General features: G+C 40.0%; 1 protein-coding gene across 5 annotated transcripts in view; it reads right to left on the reverse strand.

The window, feature by feature from the left end:
- Window positions 1-1,154: 1,154 nt before the first annotated feature.
- The window catches only part of LOC121860490 (pleckstrin homology domain-containing family G member 1-like), a 163,546-nt gene continuing 149,939 nt past the window's right edge, over window positions 1,155-14,761 (reverse strand). For 4 of the 5 annotated variants that reach the window (XM_042357652.1, XM_042357653.1, XM_042357648.1 and 1 more), the window contains 13 exons: window positions 14,613-14,713; window positions 13,701-13,817; window positions 13,279-13,591; window positions 12,944-13,099; window positions 11,585-11,680; window positions 11,292-11,421; window positions 10,893-11,059; window positions 10,659-10,766; window positions 10,361-10,534; window positions 4,205-9,986; window positions 3,295-3,379; window positions 2,113-2,229; window positions 1,155-1,672 (listed from right to left, as the gene is read on the reverse strand). In XM_042357652.1, coding sequence (XP_042213586.1) covers window positions 7,419-9,986; window positions 10,361-10,534; window positions 10,659-10,766; window positions 10,893-11,059; window positions 11,292-11,421; window positions 11,585-11,680; window positions 12,944-13,099; window positions 13,279-13,591; window positions 13,701-13,817; window positions 14,613-14,713 — 3,930 coding nt within the window. In that variant the 3' untranslated portion in view covers window positions 1,155-1,672; window positions 2,113-2,229; window positions 3,295-3,379; window positions 4,205-7,418. The remainder of the gene's footprint in view (window positions 1,673-2,112; window positions 2,230-3,294; window positions 3,380-4,204; window positions 9,987-10,360; window positions 10,535-10,658; window positions 10,767-10,892; window positions 11,060-11,291; window positions 11,422-11,584; window positions 11,681-12,943; window positions 13,100-13,278; window positions 13,592-13,700; window positions 13,818-14,612; window positions 14,714-14,761) is intronic. The other variant, XM_042357650.1, reaches the window with a different exon arrangement.

Below are 14,761 nucleotides of genomic sequence, written 5' to 3' on the forward strand. Positions count from 1 at the left end.
GAAAGATTTCTTCTTTTTTCTTGAAATGGTAAATCAAGGATCAAAGAAAGATGCTGCTACAATGTCAGGAATTTCCAGAATTGGACCAAGTCTCCTTTTCACTGCTTCATATAAGACTCCTTCATATTTCATAATGTCCCAGTTTCATGGCATATTTGTAATTGGATTAAATTTTAACAGCAAATTGCAACTATAAATACAATTACTTTTTATTCTCAAAGTTCAATTATAAATACAATTACTAATTGATCCAAGCCTATCCATTTAGCACTTGGATAATTCCCAGTAAGTCTACATGGGAAAAAATCATACGTTTGGGAATTGTCTCCCACCAATTACACTTCAGGACGCTATCATCCTCCCAAATTCTGAAATAAATATGTTAGGCCTCACCATTTCCTCCAATATGTCCTGGAATCACACATCCTTAGTATAACTAAAGCTGCCTCCCGAAAGTGGGGAATGCTGTACAGATGCCGTAGCTACTTCACTCCTGAGCAGTTGCTCCAAGTATATAAGGGATTCATTCGTCCTAACTTGGAGTGCTGCTCTCATATCTGGGGTGGCTCTCCTCATTTAGTCGACAACCTCTCTTCCCTTTCTCTTCGCCGCAATGTTGCTTCACTCTCTCTCTTTTACAGGTACTTTAACGGGCAATGTTCAGTGGATTTGGCATCCTGTGTACCACCGGCAAGGCCGTGGGTTCGTAACACACGTCTTGCCCGCGGTGCCAACCGTTTCTCTGTGGATGTCGGTCACACTAGAATAACCCGTTATAGTACCTCCTTCTTTCCTCACACAGCAAAACTGTGGAATGCTCTGCATTCTTCTGTGTTTCCATGCTCTTACAATCTGTCTCACTTTAAAAAGCTGGCTTTACGGCATCTTCGTGGTGTAGATTAATACAGTATAACCTTTTTTTTTCTATATTTACAATTTCTTTCCGTTCTTTTTTTTCGCCCCCCAGGCTACGTTGTGGGTCGTTTGACCTGTGCCCGGGTGGGCTAATTCCCGTAAAAAAAAATAGCATGTAATCTGATGGTCAGGTCAGGTCAGTGAGGGAACAAATCATGTGACTGGGTATAGGAAACAGTCTAAATAGCAGGTCATATGATGGTCAGGTAGATAAACAATGACAATAATAAAACAGCGTATACATGATTAAGTTTATTGACGTACTATTTAAGACAAACACTTAAAACTGGGGTTCTATATTAACTTTCCTATAAGTGGATTATACACTGCACGGATAGTAGTGAAAACTTGTACAAATATTAAATAGGGAATGTTGTAGCTTCAGGAGTCCCAATAAGCTTACACTTACGATCCGTTTCAACTCATTTTTGTATCACTGATTGTCGTAAACGTGTTTCATTTTTATGGTCACGTGGGCCGAATAAATTAAACAAACTTTCGTTATTGGTGTAGTGTGTCCCCACGTCGTTCCCAGGGTTATTTTGACTTGAATGATCTTATGTATATCCTGTTTTCTCGCTCTCATCTCTTTATCCCTCAGCCCCAGCGTGGCTGTAATGGTTGGTGCTTTACTTCCTCCTCTTGCCAGTCTCCATCATGCGTACCAACAAGCCCAGATAATTAGTGAAACGGTGGTGACAGTCCAAGGAGTCGCGACACCCACTCAGTGGCATGTCAAGACGGGGACCGTTGGGGCCTATGGGGGGAAAGATGATATTACTGCGGGGAGGGGGATCTTATTAATACTTGAAAAAGGTCATACGAATACGGGGAACAGTAACGATTCACTTGGCGTCACATTTTGTTAACTTCCGAGATGTAATAAGAAGGCACAGCGTCGCTTCCTAGTGCATGCTTCTCTAACATTTAACATTAAGTTAAGTTCGTTAAAGTTCGGTTAGATTAAAATCACAAGAAACATGCATACGATCGTCCTGATGGGCATCATGCAAATGTGATGTAAACCAGATAGAGTACGTTGTTTAGGGGACTGATCATACACCACTACAACAAAAGTAATATTATTGAGGTTTGTAGCAACAATTACCAAGTGATTTATGCTTCAGTTTACCTCTGAATTACTACAAGACAAAGGGCATTATGGAGGGCCCAGGGGAGCACTGACAGTAGACTAACCATCAACAATGCGGATGTCGCGCATCTCTGGCAGGTTCTGTCGTAGGAGGGTGACCAGGTCTGAGTTAAGGTCGTGTAGGTACTCTGTCCCGGGTTCCACCATCACCTGCGACCCTCCTGTACCACACACACATCATAAACCCAACCTGTTTAACTGCATTTATTTACTGCACTGAATTGTCTCAGTTAATACACACTTTGAATGAAAATATCACTTATATAAAATATATTGAATATGAATTGCAAAAAATCATTTAGCGTTTAGTGGAGTGTAATGAGCAAGAAAAATTATCGGGTCTATTGTCGCCTACATACATTATTTTAATGCTATTAAGGCCTAACATTATATAACCTCTTGCAGTATAAACTGAAAATACCTTAGAGGTGTACCAGAAACCTAAGTAATGGTGGAACATCGGCAATGAATGGATATGTTAAGACTGTCCAGTTCAATGTTTTTGTCTGCAATGTTGCTGCCTTTAGAACTGTCATGTATAGGATGTCACCAGATGGTAGGTGGTGTTGGGACCCTCAACTGTACTCAACCACCTTCCTACCCCAAATATAAAGTTAGGTACCCATTCCCAACTGGAGGCAAGCTAGATATACGGTACTGAACAGGTCAGTAGTGGCTATTAATATTAGGGATTATCAAATGTGGGTGTAAACATTTTTCGTCTGCAATTTACTGTACTGAATGGTCCTCTGGAGTCATGCTGCTACAGACACTGTTCGACTGGAGGAAATTAGCTGAGATTCCAATTGTTTTTTATTGTTAGTTCTATGATGTTTGTGTTATACATACATGAATATATATACAGTGGCATACTGGTGGAAGTAACTATCACTTTTAATAATGCTTTTCAGGAAAAAAAACACCCACTCACGGATGTGATCTCACACACTAACACATGGTGAAGTGTGTTGAAACTTGTATGTACAGTACTTTATGTTCCATAAAGTACAAAACAGAAGTAATTTATTTATCATATTCATCAGCTGTTCTACCTCTTTATACATGTTACCTTAAATAATTGATGCACAATCAAAGACAGAGTGTACCAAAAGTTGCCCTTCGGCATATTTTTTCACCCATATTCACGACACGACTTTTGTCTTTCACTGTACAATATGCAGAATTAAAGTGAAAACAAGATACAGTATACAAGAAGACAGCCTCACCTGGCAATACTGCAGCCTGAGCTGGAGCCGCCAACGTTAGAGCCAGCACAACTACCACCACCAGAGGAGCTGCCCTCGCCATGATCTACAATAATTGAGGAGGAAACGAAATTTTAATACTTATTTGTTGTAATAGTTAAACATCACAAAGAAATTATCAAGACAAAAAACGAGATAAATAAGTCATTGTGTTTTAGGATTCCATGTTTATCAATATGATGATAAACAAACATCAAAACATGAAAATGTCGTTTGCTTCACCTCACCGCTCACATCCCAGCAGCCAATATTGTACAGAATCAGTAACAATATGGTTGTTGTTTTTTTAATGTTCCCAATATCGTAATAATTTTCGTTAGCTCCACTTTATATTAAACAATACTATGTAAATTTATTGAGAAGACAGTCAAAAAATATAAATACAAATATCTAGTGATTGTAAACACGCAACATTATTAAACTGTTAAAACAAAGTTTATCATATGAATGTGAAATATATGGCTTTATTATCTATCATGAATCAACTAGCCACCACTGACGTAACTACTAAGTTTTAAGATTGTTTTTTCTTTGTGGCAAATATTGCTTAGAATGTTCTAGTATGCAAAGGTGACTGACTGCATAATACGCGGACTATGGACTGGCTATAAATAAAAAAAATATGGGAATTTATTGGGGTTTTTTTCCGTTTTTGGGCCGTATAGCTTTTAATACTAATTAGATTTTGAGAGAGTAAATAATAATAACGGGACGCCAACACGATGAATAGAAAATTATGTATAACTAACTATAAATCAAGAAACAGACTTCCATGACGGTCATTTTTTTAACAGTTAACTTTACACTTCAATATCTTAAATTGAATTGGGCAGAAATTTTTTTACAGTAACTTTAAAAACTACTTACGTACCACTTAAGTATATAGCTGAAGGGTAGTAGTGAGAAGTGGCGGAGGCGCTGGCAATGTATCTCCGAACGTGTCTTGGGAGAAACTAACGCAAAAGCTGGGGAGGACATCGCCTTATATGTGCGGGACTGTCACTCCCCACCGAGCAACTCACACACGACTCAACAGGTGGCGTTAGTGGTGGGTCATGTAGTCCCTGTATCTATTAATAACTTCTTAGGCCCTCCAGTAACCCCTATGTCATAAAGTAATGTGTTTTTAATTCTTTACATAATAGGGTTTTCAGAAAGCTTTAATTATGGGATTTTTATACACCTTTAGGTAATAGTCTTTGAGAAAGTTTTTGTTAATGAATTTTGAGAAAGCTTTAGGTAATGGGTTTTGAGAAAGCTTTAGGGACTGGATTTTTGAGATAGCTTTAGGTAATGGGTTTTTAAGATAGCTTTAGGTAATGGGTTTTTAAGATAGCTTTAGGTAATGGGGTTTTGAGAAAGCTTTAGGCAATGGGTTTTTGAGATAGCTTTAGGTAATGGGGTTTTGAGAAAGCTTTAGGTAATGGGTTTTCGAGAAAGCTTTAGGTAATGGGTTTTTGAGATAGCTTTAGGTAATGGGTTTTTGAGATAGCTTCAGGTAATGGGTTTTTGAGAAAGCTTTAGGTAATGGGTTTTTAAGATAGCTTCAGGTAATGGGTTTTTGAGATAGCTTTAGGTAATGGGTTTTTGAGAAAGCTTTAGGTAATGGGTTTTTGAGATAGCTTTAGGTAATGGGTTTTTGAGATAGCTTCAGGTAATGGGTTTTTTAGAAAGCTTTAGGTAATGGGTTTTTAAGATAGCTTCAGGTAATGGGTTTTTGAGATAGCTTTAGGTAATGGGTTTTTGAGAAAGCTTTAGGTAATGGGTTTTCGAGAAAGCTTTAGGTAATGGGTTTTTGAGATAGCTTTAGGTAATGGGTTTTTGAGAAAGCTTTAGGTAATGGGTTTTTAAGATAGCTTCAGGTAATGGGTTTTTGAGAAAGCTTTAGGTAATGGGTTTTTAAGATAGCTTCAGGTAATGGGTTTTTGAGAAAGCTTTAGGTAATGGGGTTTTGAGAAAGCTTTAGGTAATGGGTTTTTAAGATAGCTTCAGGTAATGGGTTTTTTTGAAAGCTTTAGGTAATGAGTTTTTGAGAAAGCTTTAGGTAATGGGTTTTTGAGAAAGCTTTAAGGTAAATTATGGTAGGTCAAGCTGAAGTTAGAAAGTTATATACAGTAATTAATTTCCATTATGTTACGTCATGTTAAGTTAAATAGGTCTGTGATGAAGTTAGAAAATTAGGTTAGTTAGGGTCAGGTTAGGTCTTGATAAACATTAAGTGGGTTACCTCTTGATCAGTATAGTCCACTTAGTCACTCCTCACTTTGTTGACGTCATCAGCTGGCAGACAACGCTCTTTATTCCACTCAGGGCCAAAGTGAATTACAGGAGGGAGGAAATGGGGAAAATTTGCTGCCGCTGTATATACATCTTTCATGAGACAAGGATGGTAACCAACCCCCTCAGTTGATGGGTGGATGATGTCATGATTTCCCTGGATGTATCTTGATTGGTCTATGGTTTCTTAATGCTGTGCTTATTACTATGATTTGGCAGAATAAATACTGTATCTGAAAAAATGTACTGAACTCCATAATAGAAAGAATAATGTGAGTAAATAAATGTTAAAATTCTAATCTTTTCCAACCTGACCCTCATGTAGAAGCCGCCAGATACATGTACTGTACCTGTATTGACAAAAGCCTGGAGGGAAGTTCATGTGCAGTAGAGTGTGTGGGTGTTTCCTCTTCTTGCCTGAGCCTTTCATTGTTCGTTTCAACATTTACTTTATCAATACTTCCCTTTAGTTCTCTTCTCTGAGGTCTCTGTACCCATAACTCACCTCACACTAAATTGGGAGATAAGTAAAAATAAAAGAATGTGATATATCGACATTAGGAACTGATGAATTCCACAATTCCTTTTTCAAACAATAAACTGTGTACACTACAGTATCCAATTCTACTTTGTGTGCCCTATTGACATGTTTATAATACCTTAGGCCACCTAAAACTCTAACATTGTAATAATTGTACTAGAATGGATAAAGAAACATTATAGATTATAAAATTTTTTTAATAAATTTTATTAGACCATGTGGTATGTATAAACTGTACATAGGTTCTTTGCTTTATAAAAGCACACATGAAAATCTTACATAACATACAAATGTAGATGGCTGTTCACCTAATAATGCATCAAAGAGCAGGTTTGTTTAAACTTCACCATGTGGTGGAAAATGAGGACAAAGAGTAATGACTGTTGAGATTCAGATGTTCTTCATTAGTGTAGAGTTGGCCACTATCTTCCACCAACAGTGACACACAATCACTTAGTGACAGGAAAGGAGAAAGAACGAAATTTGATTCATATGTTGAAAATAACATAGAACTTTGGGACTAAAAGCCATCACATGGAACTATACACAAAAGCAAATGTCAGTTAATTAAGAAATTAATATTCAATAATGCATACTGAAAGCACCAACAAAATAATACATATTGGCCAAAAACTTTAATGAAAGCTTATCTGCAGATGTTACTATGATTATACAGCAAATTATATTCCTTGCCTGTTTATAGTAATGTTCAGAAAAGTTTTTGACCTGAGTTAATATTACCTTATGTATTACAAAGATTGTCTTTGACTAGTTTGAATGAAAAACAAATTGTGCAGGAAGGTCTGCGCCTCTTACCTTGTAGCATCTGTAAGCCATGGGAACAAAATCACACGTGGAAGCATTATTAATTCTCAGAACCCGATGAACTTGACGAACTGATATTGTACTGTACTCACAAAAGCTTTAAAGCTTAATTTTCCATCAAATCATATCAGAGGTCCTTTCTATTTATAATCTTTATCATCTTCATGGTTAGCTCTGGTGCATGGAGGCATATTCTTGACAGTTACATACACAGTCCACACCTGGAGGCTTTTGTTATAGCTGGCATTAATCCTTATTGAGCTTCAAAGAACTTCCCTTTTGATAACCAAACATACTACATTGAGCAACATCACATCTTAATAATCCAACCAAATGAGGTTACATTCCCAGCTTTTTTTCTGATTTACAAATGAATGAAATCATATGCTTAAGGTTTCAATAAAAACAGCAGACCTTATAATAGAAATTCAGGTAAATGAATTTACACATCACTTTCTGCCTGTAATTTCCCGATGACATGTCGTACCCAACCTCTTGGCATTCTTGGCTCTTCACCCTCATCCCCTTCAGACTGGCAGTTCATAATGGCACAAGATGGTAGTGGTGATCCCCTCTCACTCCCCAAGGGACTTGCTGTTCCAAGAGAAGAAGGTTTGGGGGATTCAGGAGTAAGTGAAGGACATGGAGATAGTCTTGGTGGGACTGATGAGGATCTGGTAATAAGAAGAGGAGGACCAGACAGAGTGTTAAGAGGGGAGAGTGTGATAGGACTTTTGATGATGGGTGTTGGGGTCATGATGGATGGTGACCTGAGGGTTCTGGAATTCCTACGGCTTGAGCCCTCTCTTTCAGGTGACCCTCTGGGGGATGCTGAAGGATCAGCCTCACAGTCAACTTCAAGTTTAACTTTACATGTTTCCAAGTCTTTTCGTCTATCGTCTAAAGTTTTAATACCGTCAAATATGGGATTAACTTGGTCATCGCGATTAAATCTTGAACATTCTTCAAGATTCTTTAGCTGTTGCATTATTAAGTTCCCACAGGCTCTGTTTTTCTTTGATTTCACACTGTCAGGTTTAGCAGGAACTGGTGGTGGGACTTTCTTTGGTTGAGGGGAAGATTGAGAACTGGAATTTGGATGAGCTGTTAATTGGCTACCATTAAGAAGAGGAGACTGACATAAATTCTGTGCTGTATCTGGTATTTCACTTTGTGTGCTGAGTTTTATAGACCCTGACAAAGAGGATTTTGATGACAAGCGAGATGAAGACCTAACTGAAATTGTAGATTTGGTATTGCGACTAGTAGATGACTTGTCTTGATAGAGGCTGGCTGGGGGTGACTCTGTATCTTCTGGGTCACTATAGATGGCACTGTCTCTGAAGATTTCAGTTTCAAGATTCTCTATTGCCTCAAAAGACCTCTCATAATAACTGTCTGCTGAAGCATCACTTTCAAAAGAGGGCGATTCCTGATTCTCCTCATTTTCCTCTTCCACATTAGCCATGTTAGGGGCTTCAGTGCCTTCCATTAACTTGGTATCCCGACTGGAAGAGGAGGAGGAGGACGAGGACGATGTGAGGATAGAAGAAGAGGACAGAACCGAGTCAGGTCTGAGGTCTGATTTAGGTTTCTGTTCCGTGGGTCTGATCCTCGGTACTGCATAATCAGAAGGCTCGTTCGTTCCTGCCAAACGAGCCCCGATGCTGGAACTACCTTGTTTGTGAATGGGCAGAGCATATACATTTTCTGGGGAAGGCTTTTTGTTGGGAGTCTTATCAGCATCTTCAGCCGTTATCTGTTTGATCCGCTCCTTCAGGGTCTTGGAACAATGCCTAGCCATGTTGTACACCATCTTGCTGGCCTTTTTATCCACACTTTTGTCTAGCTCGCTCTCCATGGATAAATTAAACACTGAGCCAGATGGTTCTGATATACTTTTGTGTCTTGGACTGGTGATTTTATTGAAGACTGTCTTAATTGTTGATTTATTATTTGAGGGTTTGTAAATCTTATGTTCAGGATGGATGCTGAGAATGTTGTCCAAACTCATGTGGGGAGTCATCGAATAGTCAGTCAGGTTATCCTCCGTGTCGTAGGGGAAGCGTTCGTGTGTGTGTCTGGGAGTACGTGGCTGATTTAAGTATTGCTCCAGGGCACTCAGGCTAACCTCGTTTGTATTGTAAAAGGCTATGGTCACGGGACGTCCTCGGCTTTCTCGTGAACTTTCACGGAGTTCGTCTCGTATCCAAACGTCTCCCGTCTTGGCACTTGACACAGGGGCAGTATTTGGTTGTGGTGCGAGTTGGGAAGATGATATATAAATATTATCATTTATATTGTTAAGACATTTGTCGATCGAGAATGACTGAGCTCGTCGTAATTTTGGTCTCTCCATGGTGGTTGGAGAGGGAGCTGGAGAGAGTCGTGCATGGTGAAGCATACTACTACTACTCTGTTTCTTCTCTGGACTTTTGCCTCTTATGGAACTCCAAATGTTGAGAAGATTATCATAATTGGAGTTTACCTTTTTAATACTGCCTGTCTTTTTGAAACTTAGATCTGATGAGGACCGTCTAACAGGTTTGGACTTCTTTTCACAAGATAACGATTTATTTTCACTTAGCTGGTGAACTGAAATAGCACTACTGTACACGGACTGACACTCACTGCTGGACACATTGGCACTCTCATTTTGTATGGCACTCTGACCATCACCATTAATACCATTAAAGTAAAAGTCGACATAATCACCTACATCCTCTTGTCTTAGAGTATTACCACCATCTGAACTTGTGTATGAGTTATTCCCCTTGAACGGACCATCCTCATTTTCTGTGTCTGAAGTCTCATAGTGGAAGGGCTTCTTTCTTGTCAGGTTGCGACGTTGCTTACTAAGGAGAAGCTTCTGCAGTTGTAGATTGTGCTGCAATAACTGACTCACAATTTCTTCAAGATTTTCTCCATTCTCCGTGTCCTCTTCCGCACCTGCTTCATCTTCGCCATCCTCACGCTCATACTCAGACATTGACAGACCGTCAACAGATACCTGAAAAGGTGTTTGGGGTACAGTATTAAAATTTTGTAGTACGTATATTCAGATGTTACAATATATTATAAAAATAAACCCCAAGTGTTTGTTTATCATTACTCTTCAGCTCAAGAGCCTTTAACCTTTGTTGTGGTGTGGAAAGGGAACTTTACACCATTAATGGCTCTTTTTCTGCTATTTATTCACAGGCTTTTTTAATTAAAATTTTGTGAAAATAGCATAAAAAATAAACTTTGTATCATTTTTTGGTGGTTAACAGTTTTGGGTCAGCAGCCATGCCAGGGTTGGTCAGGGTACTGAACCTACAATTTTGTTCTAAATTTAGCAGTAAAAGTTATTAACAATGCAAAACCCAAACTGCATAAGTGTACCTCTGGGGTAGGAAGGTTTGTTTGGCTGGTAGAGGTGAGGTCTCTTGATGGATCACCCAGGCTTGGTTGTGGGGTGTCCGGGATGTTGTCTTCTGGTGTGTTACAGATGGTTAATGACTCTCTGCTCCCGATGCCTGGTTCAGAACGTCGTCGACCCCACATGGAAATTTTCAACTGTAAAAGTCGATATTTGTCAATAATTAATGAGTTTTACATAAGAACTACTTCACATAAAGATACTGTATATTTATAGTTGTGTAATGTACAAGTTAAAATATATAAATACTGTACTGCTAACCTTAGGCTTTTCTGTAGATGAAGGGATAGAAACTGTAGAGTTCTTTCTTTCTATTTCTTCATCCTCAGTGTCTCGTGTGCGACTCACACTGCGACTGCGAGCTCCCTTCTGAAAAGAAAATTTGAATTCAATAAAATGCACTTTGTGAATATTTTCCATATAACCAAGTACGTGTATTGTATATTTCAAAATTCTTCGTGGAGAAAATCTGTAACAAAAAGCTAGATTCTCTACCTCCTCTTTCTCCTTTCTAGCCCGGCTGGGACGCCTGAGTCTTAGTCTTGTGTTAAGTACTCCTTCAGATGACCTTCGTCTATCGCGATCAACTTTTCTCTTCTCCAGGTACTCAGGTGCATGGTGGGCACGGCGTCCACTGCTACGACCTTCAGTCATGAGCATATCTAGAGAAGACAAGTGAATAAAATATTATATACATCTGCACATCTCTTACTGACTTGTTGCCTTATCTATGGTTGAATCATCCATGTTAACATTTTATATTTATGACAATTCATGTTAATTAGGAGCCTAAATCAGCTTTACATAATATTTACTGAAATATGTAAATATAGTAATGAAAAGCTTTTAAAGAGAAACAGTAAAGCTCTCAAACTTTAAAATAAATATTCTCACCTTCCGGTTTACTCTGGCCAAGTTCCATGACGAGCTGACGGGCGTGTGCGGGGATGTTGGCGCTGTAGTTCTCCAGGATGACCCGCTTCAGCTGCAACGTCCATTCCCGTTTTTGCTCCAGATTACGTGCCTGTGTGCGGTCATACCAAAGACTCTTGATCAGAAGTACAGTAAATGGTTTATATGTATTTCAACGTTCTTCTTTCCCAACACACTACAGTACAGTACTGTACATGTAATATTTAATAACCAAGCTAAGTAAATCTCAATCAAAGCTGCCAAGTTGGCCTTACCTCAAGAGTATACTGGAGTCTTGGATTATCAAAGGGGATGACATGGAAACTGAGAGGTTCACCGGGAACTGACTCGATCAGCATCAAGTTGGAACACTGCGGAAAAAAAACCCACCATAGCTTTATGTCCGAAGAACCACAGAGAATATAAAGCATTTCTTTGTGAACCAGAGCAAATTTATGACCACTACAGTTAACCCTCACTTTACGCGGTTAATGTAACCCGGAGAGTACCGCGGAAAGTGAGAAACGCGTAAAGTGAATAACATAACATATGGGATTAATTGAAATGGAGTCCGGGCCGATCCCCAAACTCCACTTTTTGACGACACACAACTATGTTGTAGTAAAAATATTATCTTAACTTTATGATGGTATGCACACACAATTAATAATTAAGAGAAATATCAATAATATTAGGTTTTTTAACACTTACATTAGTAGAAAAAATGGCTGGGCACACGGGGATGGGCGGTTGGTTCCGAGGCAGAGGGCAGATTATTGGCCCTCACCTGTGTCACTTGTATCAATTGTATCACTATCCACCACAGAGGCTTGCAGGGCCTCTTTGTCAAACTCCCCAAAGTCCATATAAGTCCATATCCTCACCATAATTATCACTATCACTGACTTGGGCCGGCTGTGGTGGGTGGGGGGTGAAGAACTGGTAATGTTTTGATGACTGGGCGACCTTGTGCGCACCATGTTCGCGCAGCTTACACAACATGGCGGATGGCGGGAGGTTTGGATCCAAAAATGGCGCGGCTCGCCAGCCGCTCTCCGCGTAAAGGGGTACACGCAACGCGGAATGTGAGCATCCTGGGTTCCGGCAGGGCACCGCGTAAACGTGGAAACGCGGAATGTGGGACCGCGTAAAGTGAGGGTTAACTGTATTTAATGCTGTGTATAAATGCCCCAGACGCAAGTCATAACCAACCAGTGTTAAAGTCATCCACCCCACTGTTCTTGCTGTATCTGGTGTGGGTTATGGAACACAGAGTTATGTTACAGTCTTAACATCTAACAGACCCTCAATATAACGAAATAAGGAGGACCCTGTTCATCTACATGATGTTTTACTCTTCTGTTGCTTTATCAACTTTTTTCACATTTTCTAATTCCTGTATATTCTTCATTTATCGAGTTTTCCATGATGTGGAGTGGAGAAATGACAACAGGAGTCAGACAGTTGTGTGATGGGGACCTCTGTGGTGGTTTAAGGGTCAAGCTGACATGTAGCACTGCAGGTATTGTGACTTGACTGAGCTGGGGGATTACTATGTTAACTAATAATAGCCTACAGTGTACAGAATATAATATACAACATGCATCAAATACATTTAGATGAAATTAACATACCATAATGTGGGTTTTATACATTAAAATATTCTCTTCCTTCTTCTTTGCGATGAGGATCATTTTTTCAAAGAGGAAGATATGTCTGAGGCCCTTTGCTCCACACATCCTGAAGGTGCCCTCTGCTGCCAACTCCCCATAAGTGGTCAAGTCCTCAAACTGTTGGGGAGAAAGTTATATGAGTGTTACTGTTTATAAGTGATTTTCTTTTGGAGAGTGAGATTTGTATTAATGGACAGGGGCATAATGGTGACTCAGCCACTGAAAATTTGCATGAAATAAAAAAATCAGAAAAGAAAACAAAATCGAAATCCACATTCACTGCATGTCTAACTCACCTGCCAGCCATAGAGTAGAGACTGTATTTCTTGTACCCTTACAGCATGTTCATGTCGTCTCTTCATATCGTTGATGTGATGAGCCATTCCAGTCATTGCTGAATGGGCATTCCAGATCTCTGAGTATCCACTCCGTTCCTTCTCAAAATGTTTTATGATGTTGCCGAGAAGTAAATGATACTTGAGAATGCGCTGTACCGGCTTCAGTAGGTATGAGCCTAGAGGCAAGGTGTGACTCAGGGCAAGCTGCCGCTCTCGGAAGGCTCTGACCGAAGCCTCGCCACGCATTAGTTCCGTCAGTACACACACCGTTCTGTAAGATGATGATGATAATAAAGCAACATTCAAACACGACTCAAGAAGTGTCAGCAACCATTTATGTGACAAAATTCAACCAAACCACCAAGAACTGCCAACAGTACCTGGGATAATTGGTGCAGTACTGAGTGTAGATGGCAAAACCGTTGTTGTTGCGCACGAAGCAGCGAGCAACTTTGACTGGGTCCACCCCACAAGCCTCCAGTTCAGACAAGAAGCCTCTGAAATTGGTTAATATAAATCAGCAACTTTGAAAGAGTTTATTATGATTTGTATTAAACTCACAATATTTATCAGGTGTGTACTGTGACTCTAACACCTAAGGAAAGCCGAGAGTTGAAGGAAGGAGGAAGGGAGGGGTGTTGGAGGAAGGGCGAGGTGTTGGAGGAAGGGAGAGGTGTTGGAGGAAGGGAAGGGTGTTGGAGGAAGGGAGAGGTGTGGGAGGAATAAGGGAGGGGGATCAAGGAGGAAAGAGATGGGAGGGGAAGAATCAGTGCACAAGAAGAGAGATGGTTAACTAAGGGAGAGTAAAAGAGAGACCACTCGAAAAGGGAAAAGGGGGAAAAGTGGTGGAAAAAGGTGGTGCAAAATAGGGAGTAAATGAGAGATGAAGTGAAATAAAGAGGAGGGTGTTGAGAAGAGAGAATCCCCCTCTCTTTAACACCCATTTTCACCCCCCCCCCATTTTTTAACCCCAGATCCCCATTAAAAAGAAATACACCTCAGCATTGAAAAATTACCCGTAGTTAATAATTAGCATTGCAAACCCCCACTTTCTCTTTTATCATCTTTTCACCTCATTTCTCTTTCTGTCTCTTTAACTTCCTTTTCTTTGCCCCTTTTATCCCTCTCTCTCTTCTAACTCCTTTCTCATTGCTACTTCTCCCTTCCACTCACCTCCCTCTCTCCTCCCACTCACCTCCCTCTCTCCTCCCACTCACCTCCCTCTCTCCTTCCACTCACCTCCCTCTCTCCTCCCCTACACCGACAAGTGGGTGGTAGGCAGACACACTGACCTGTTGAAGGCGTAGATCTGCTCGATGTTGGAGAAGAGATCGTCTACTTGTCGCTGTGAGATGCCAGACTCGGAGTGTCGTCGCCAATACTCCAGATAGCCCTATAAGGAATAGATACAACACATGTTAGTACACTCATTCACACCTGT

This window comes from Homarus americanus, unplaced genomic scaffold (assembly GCF_018991925.1).
Source record: "Homarus americanus isolate GMGI-L3 unplaced genomic scaffold, GMGI_Hamer_2.0 scaffold22232, whole genome shotgun sequence".
In the NCBI taxonomy this organism is placed as follows: domain Eukaryota; kingdom Metazoa; phylum Arthropoda; class Malacostraca; order Decapoda; family Nephropidae; genus Homarus; species Homarus americanus.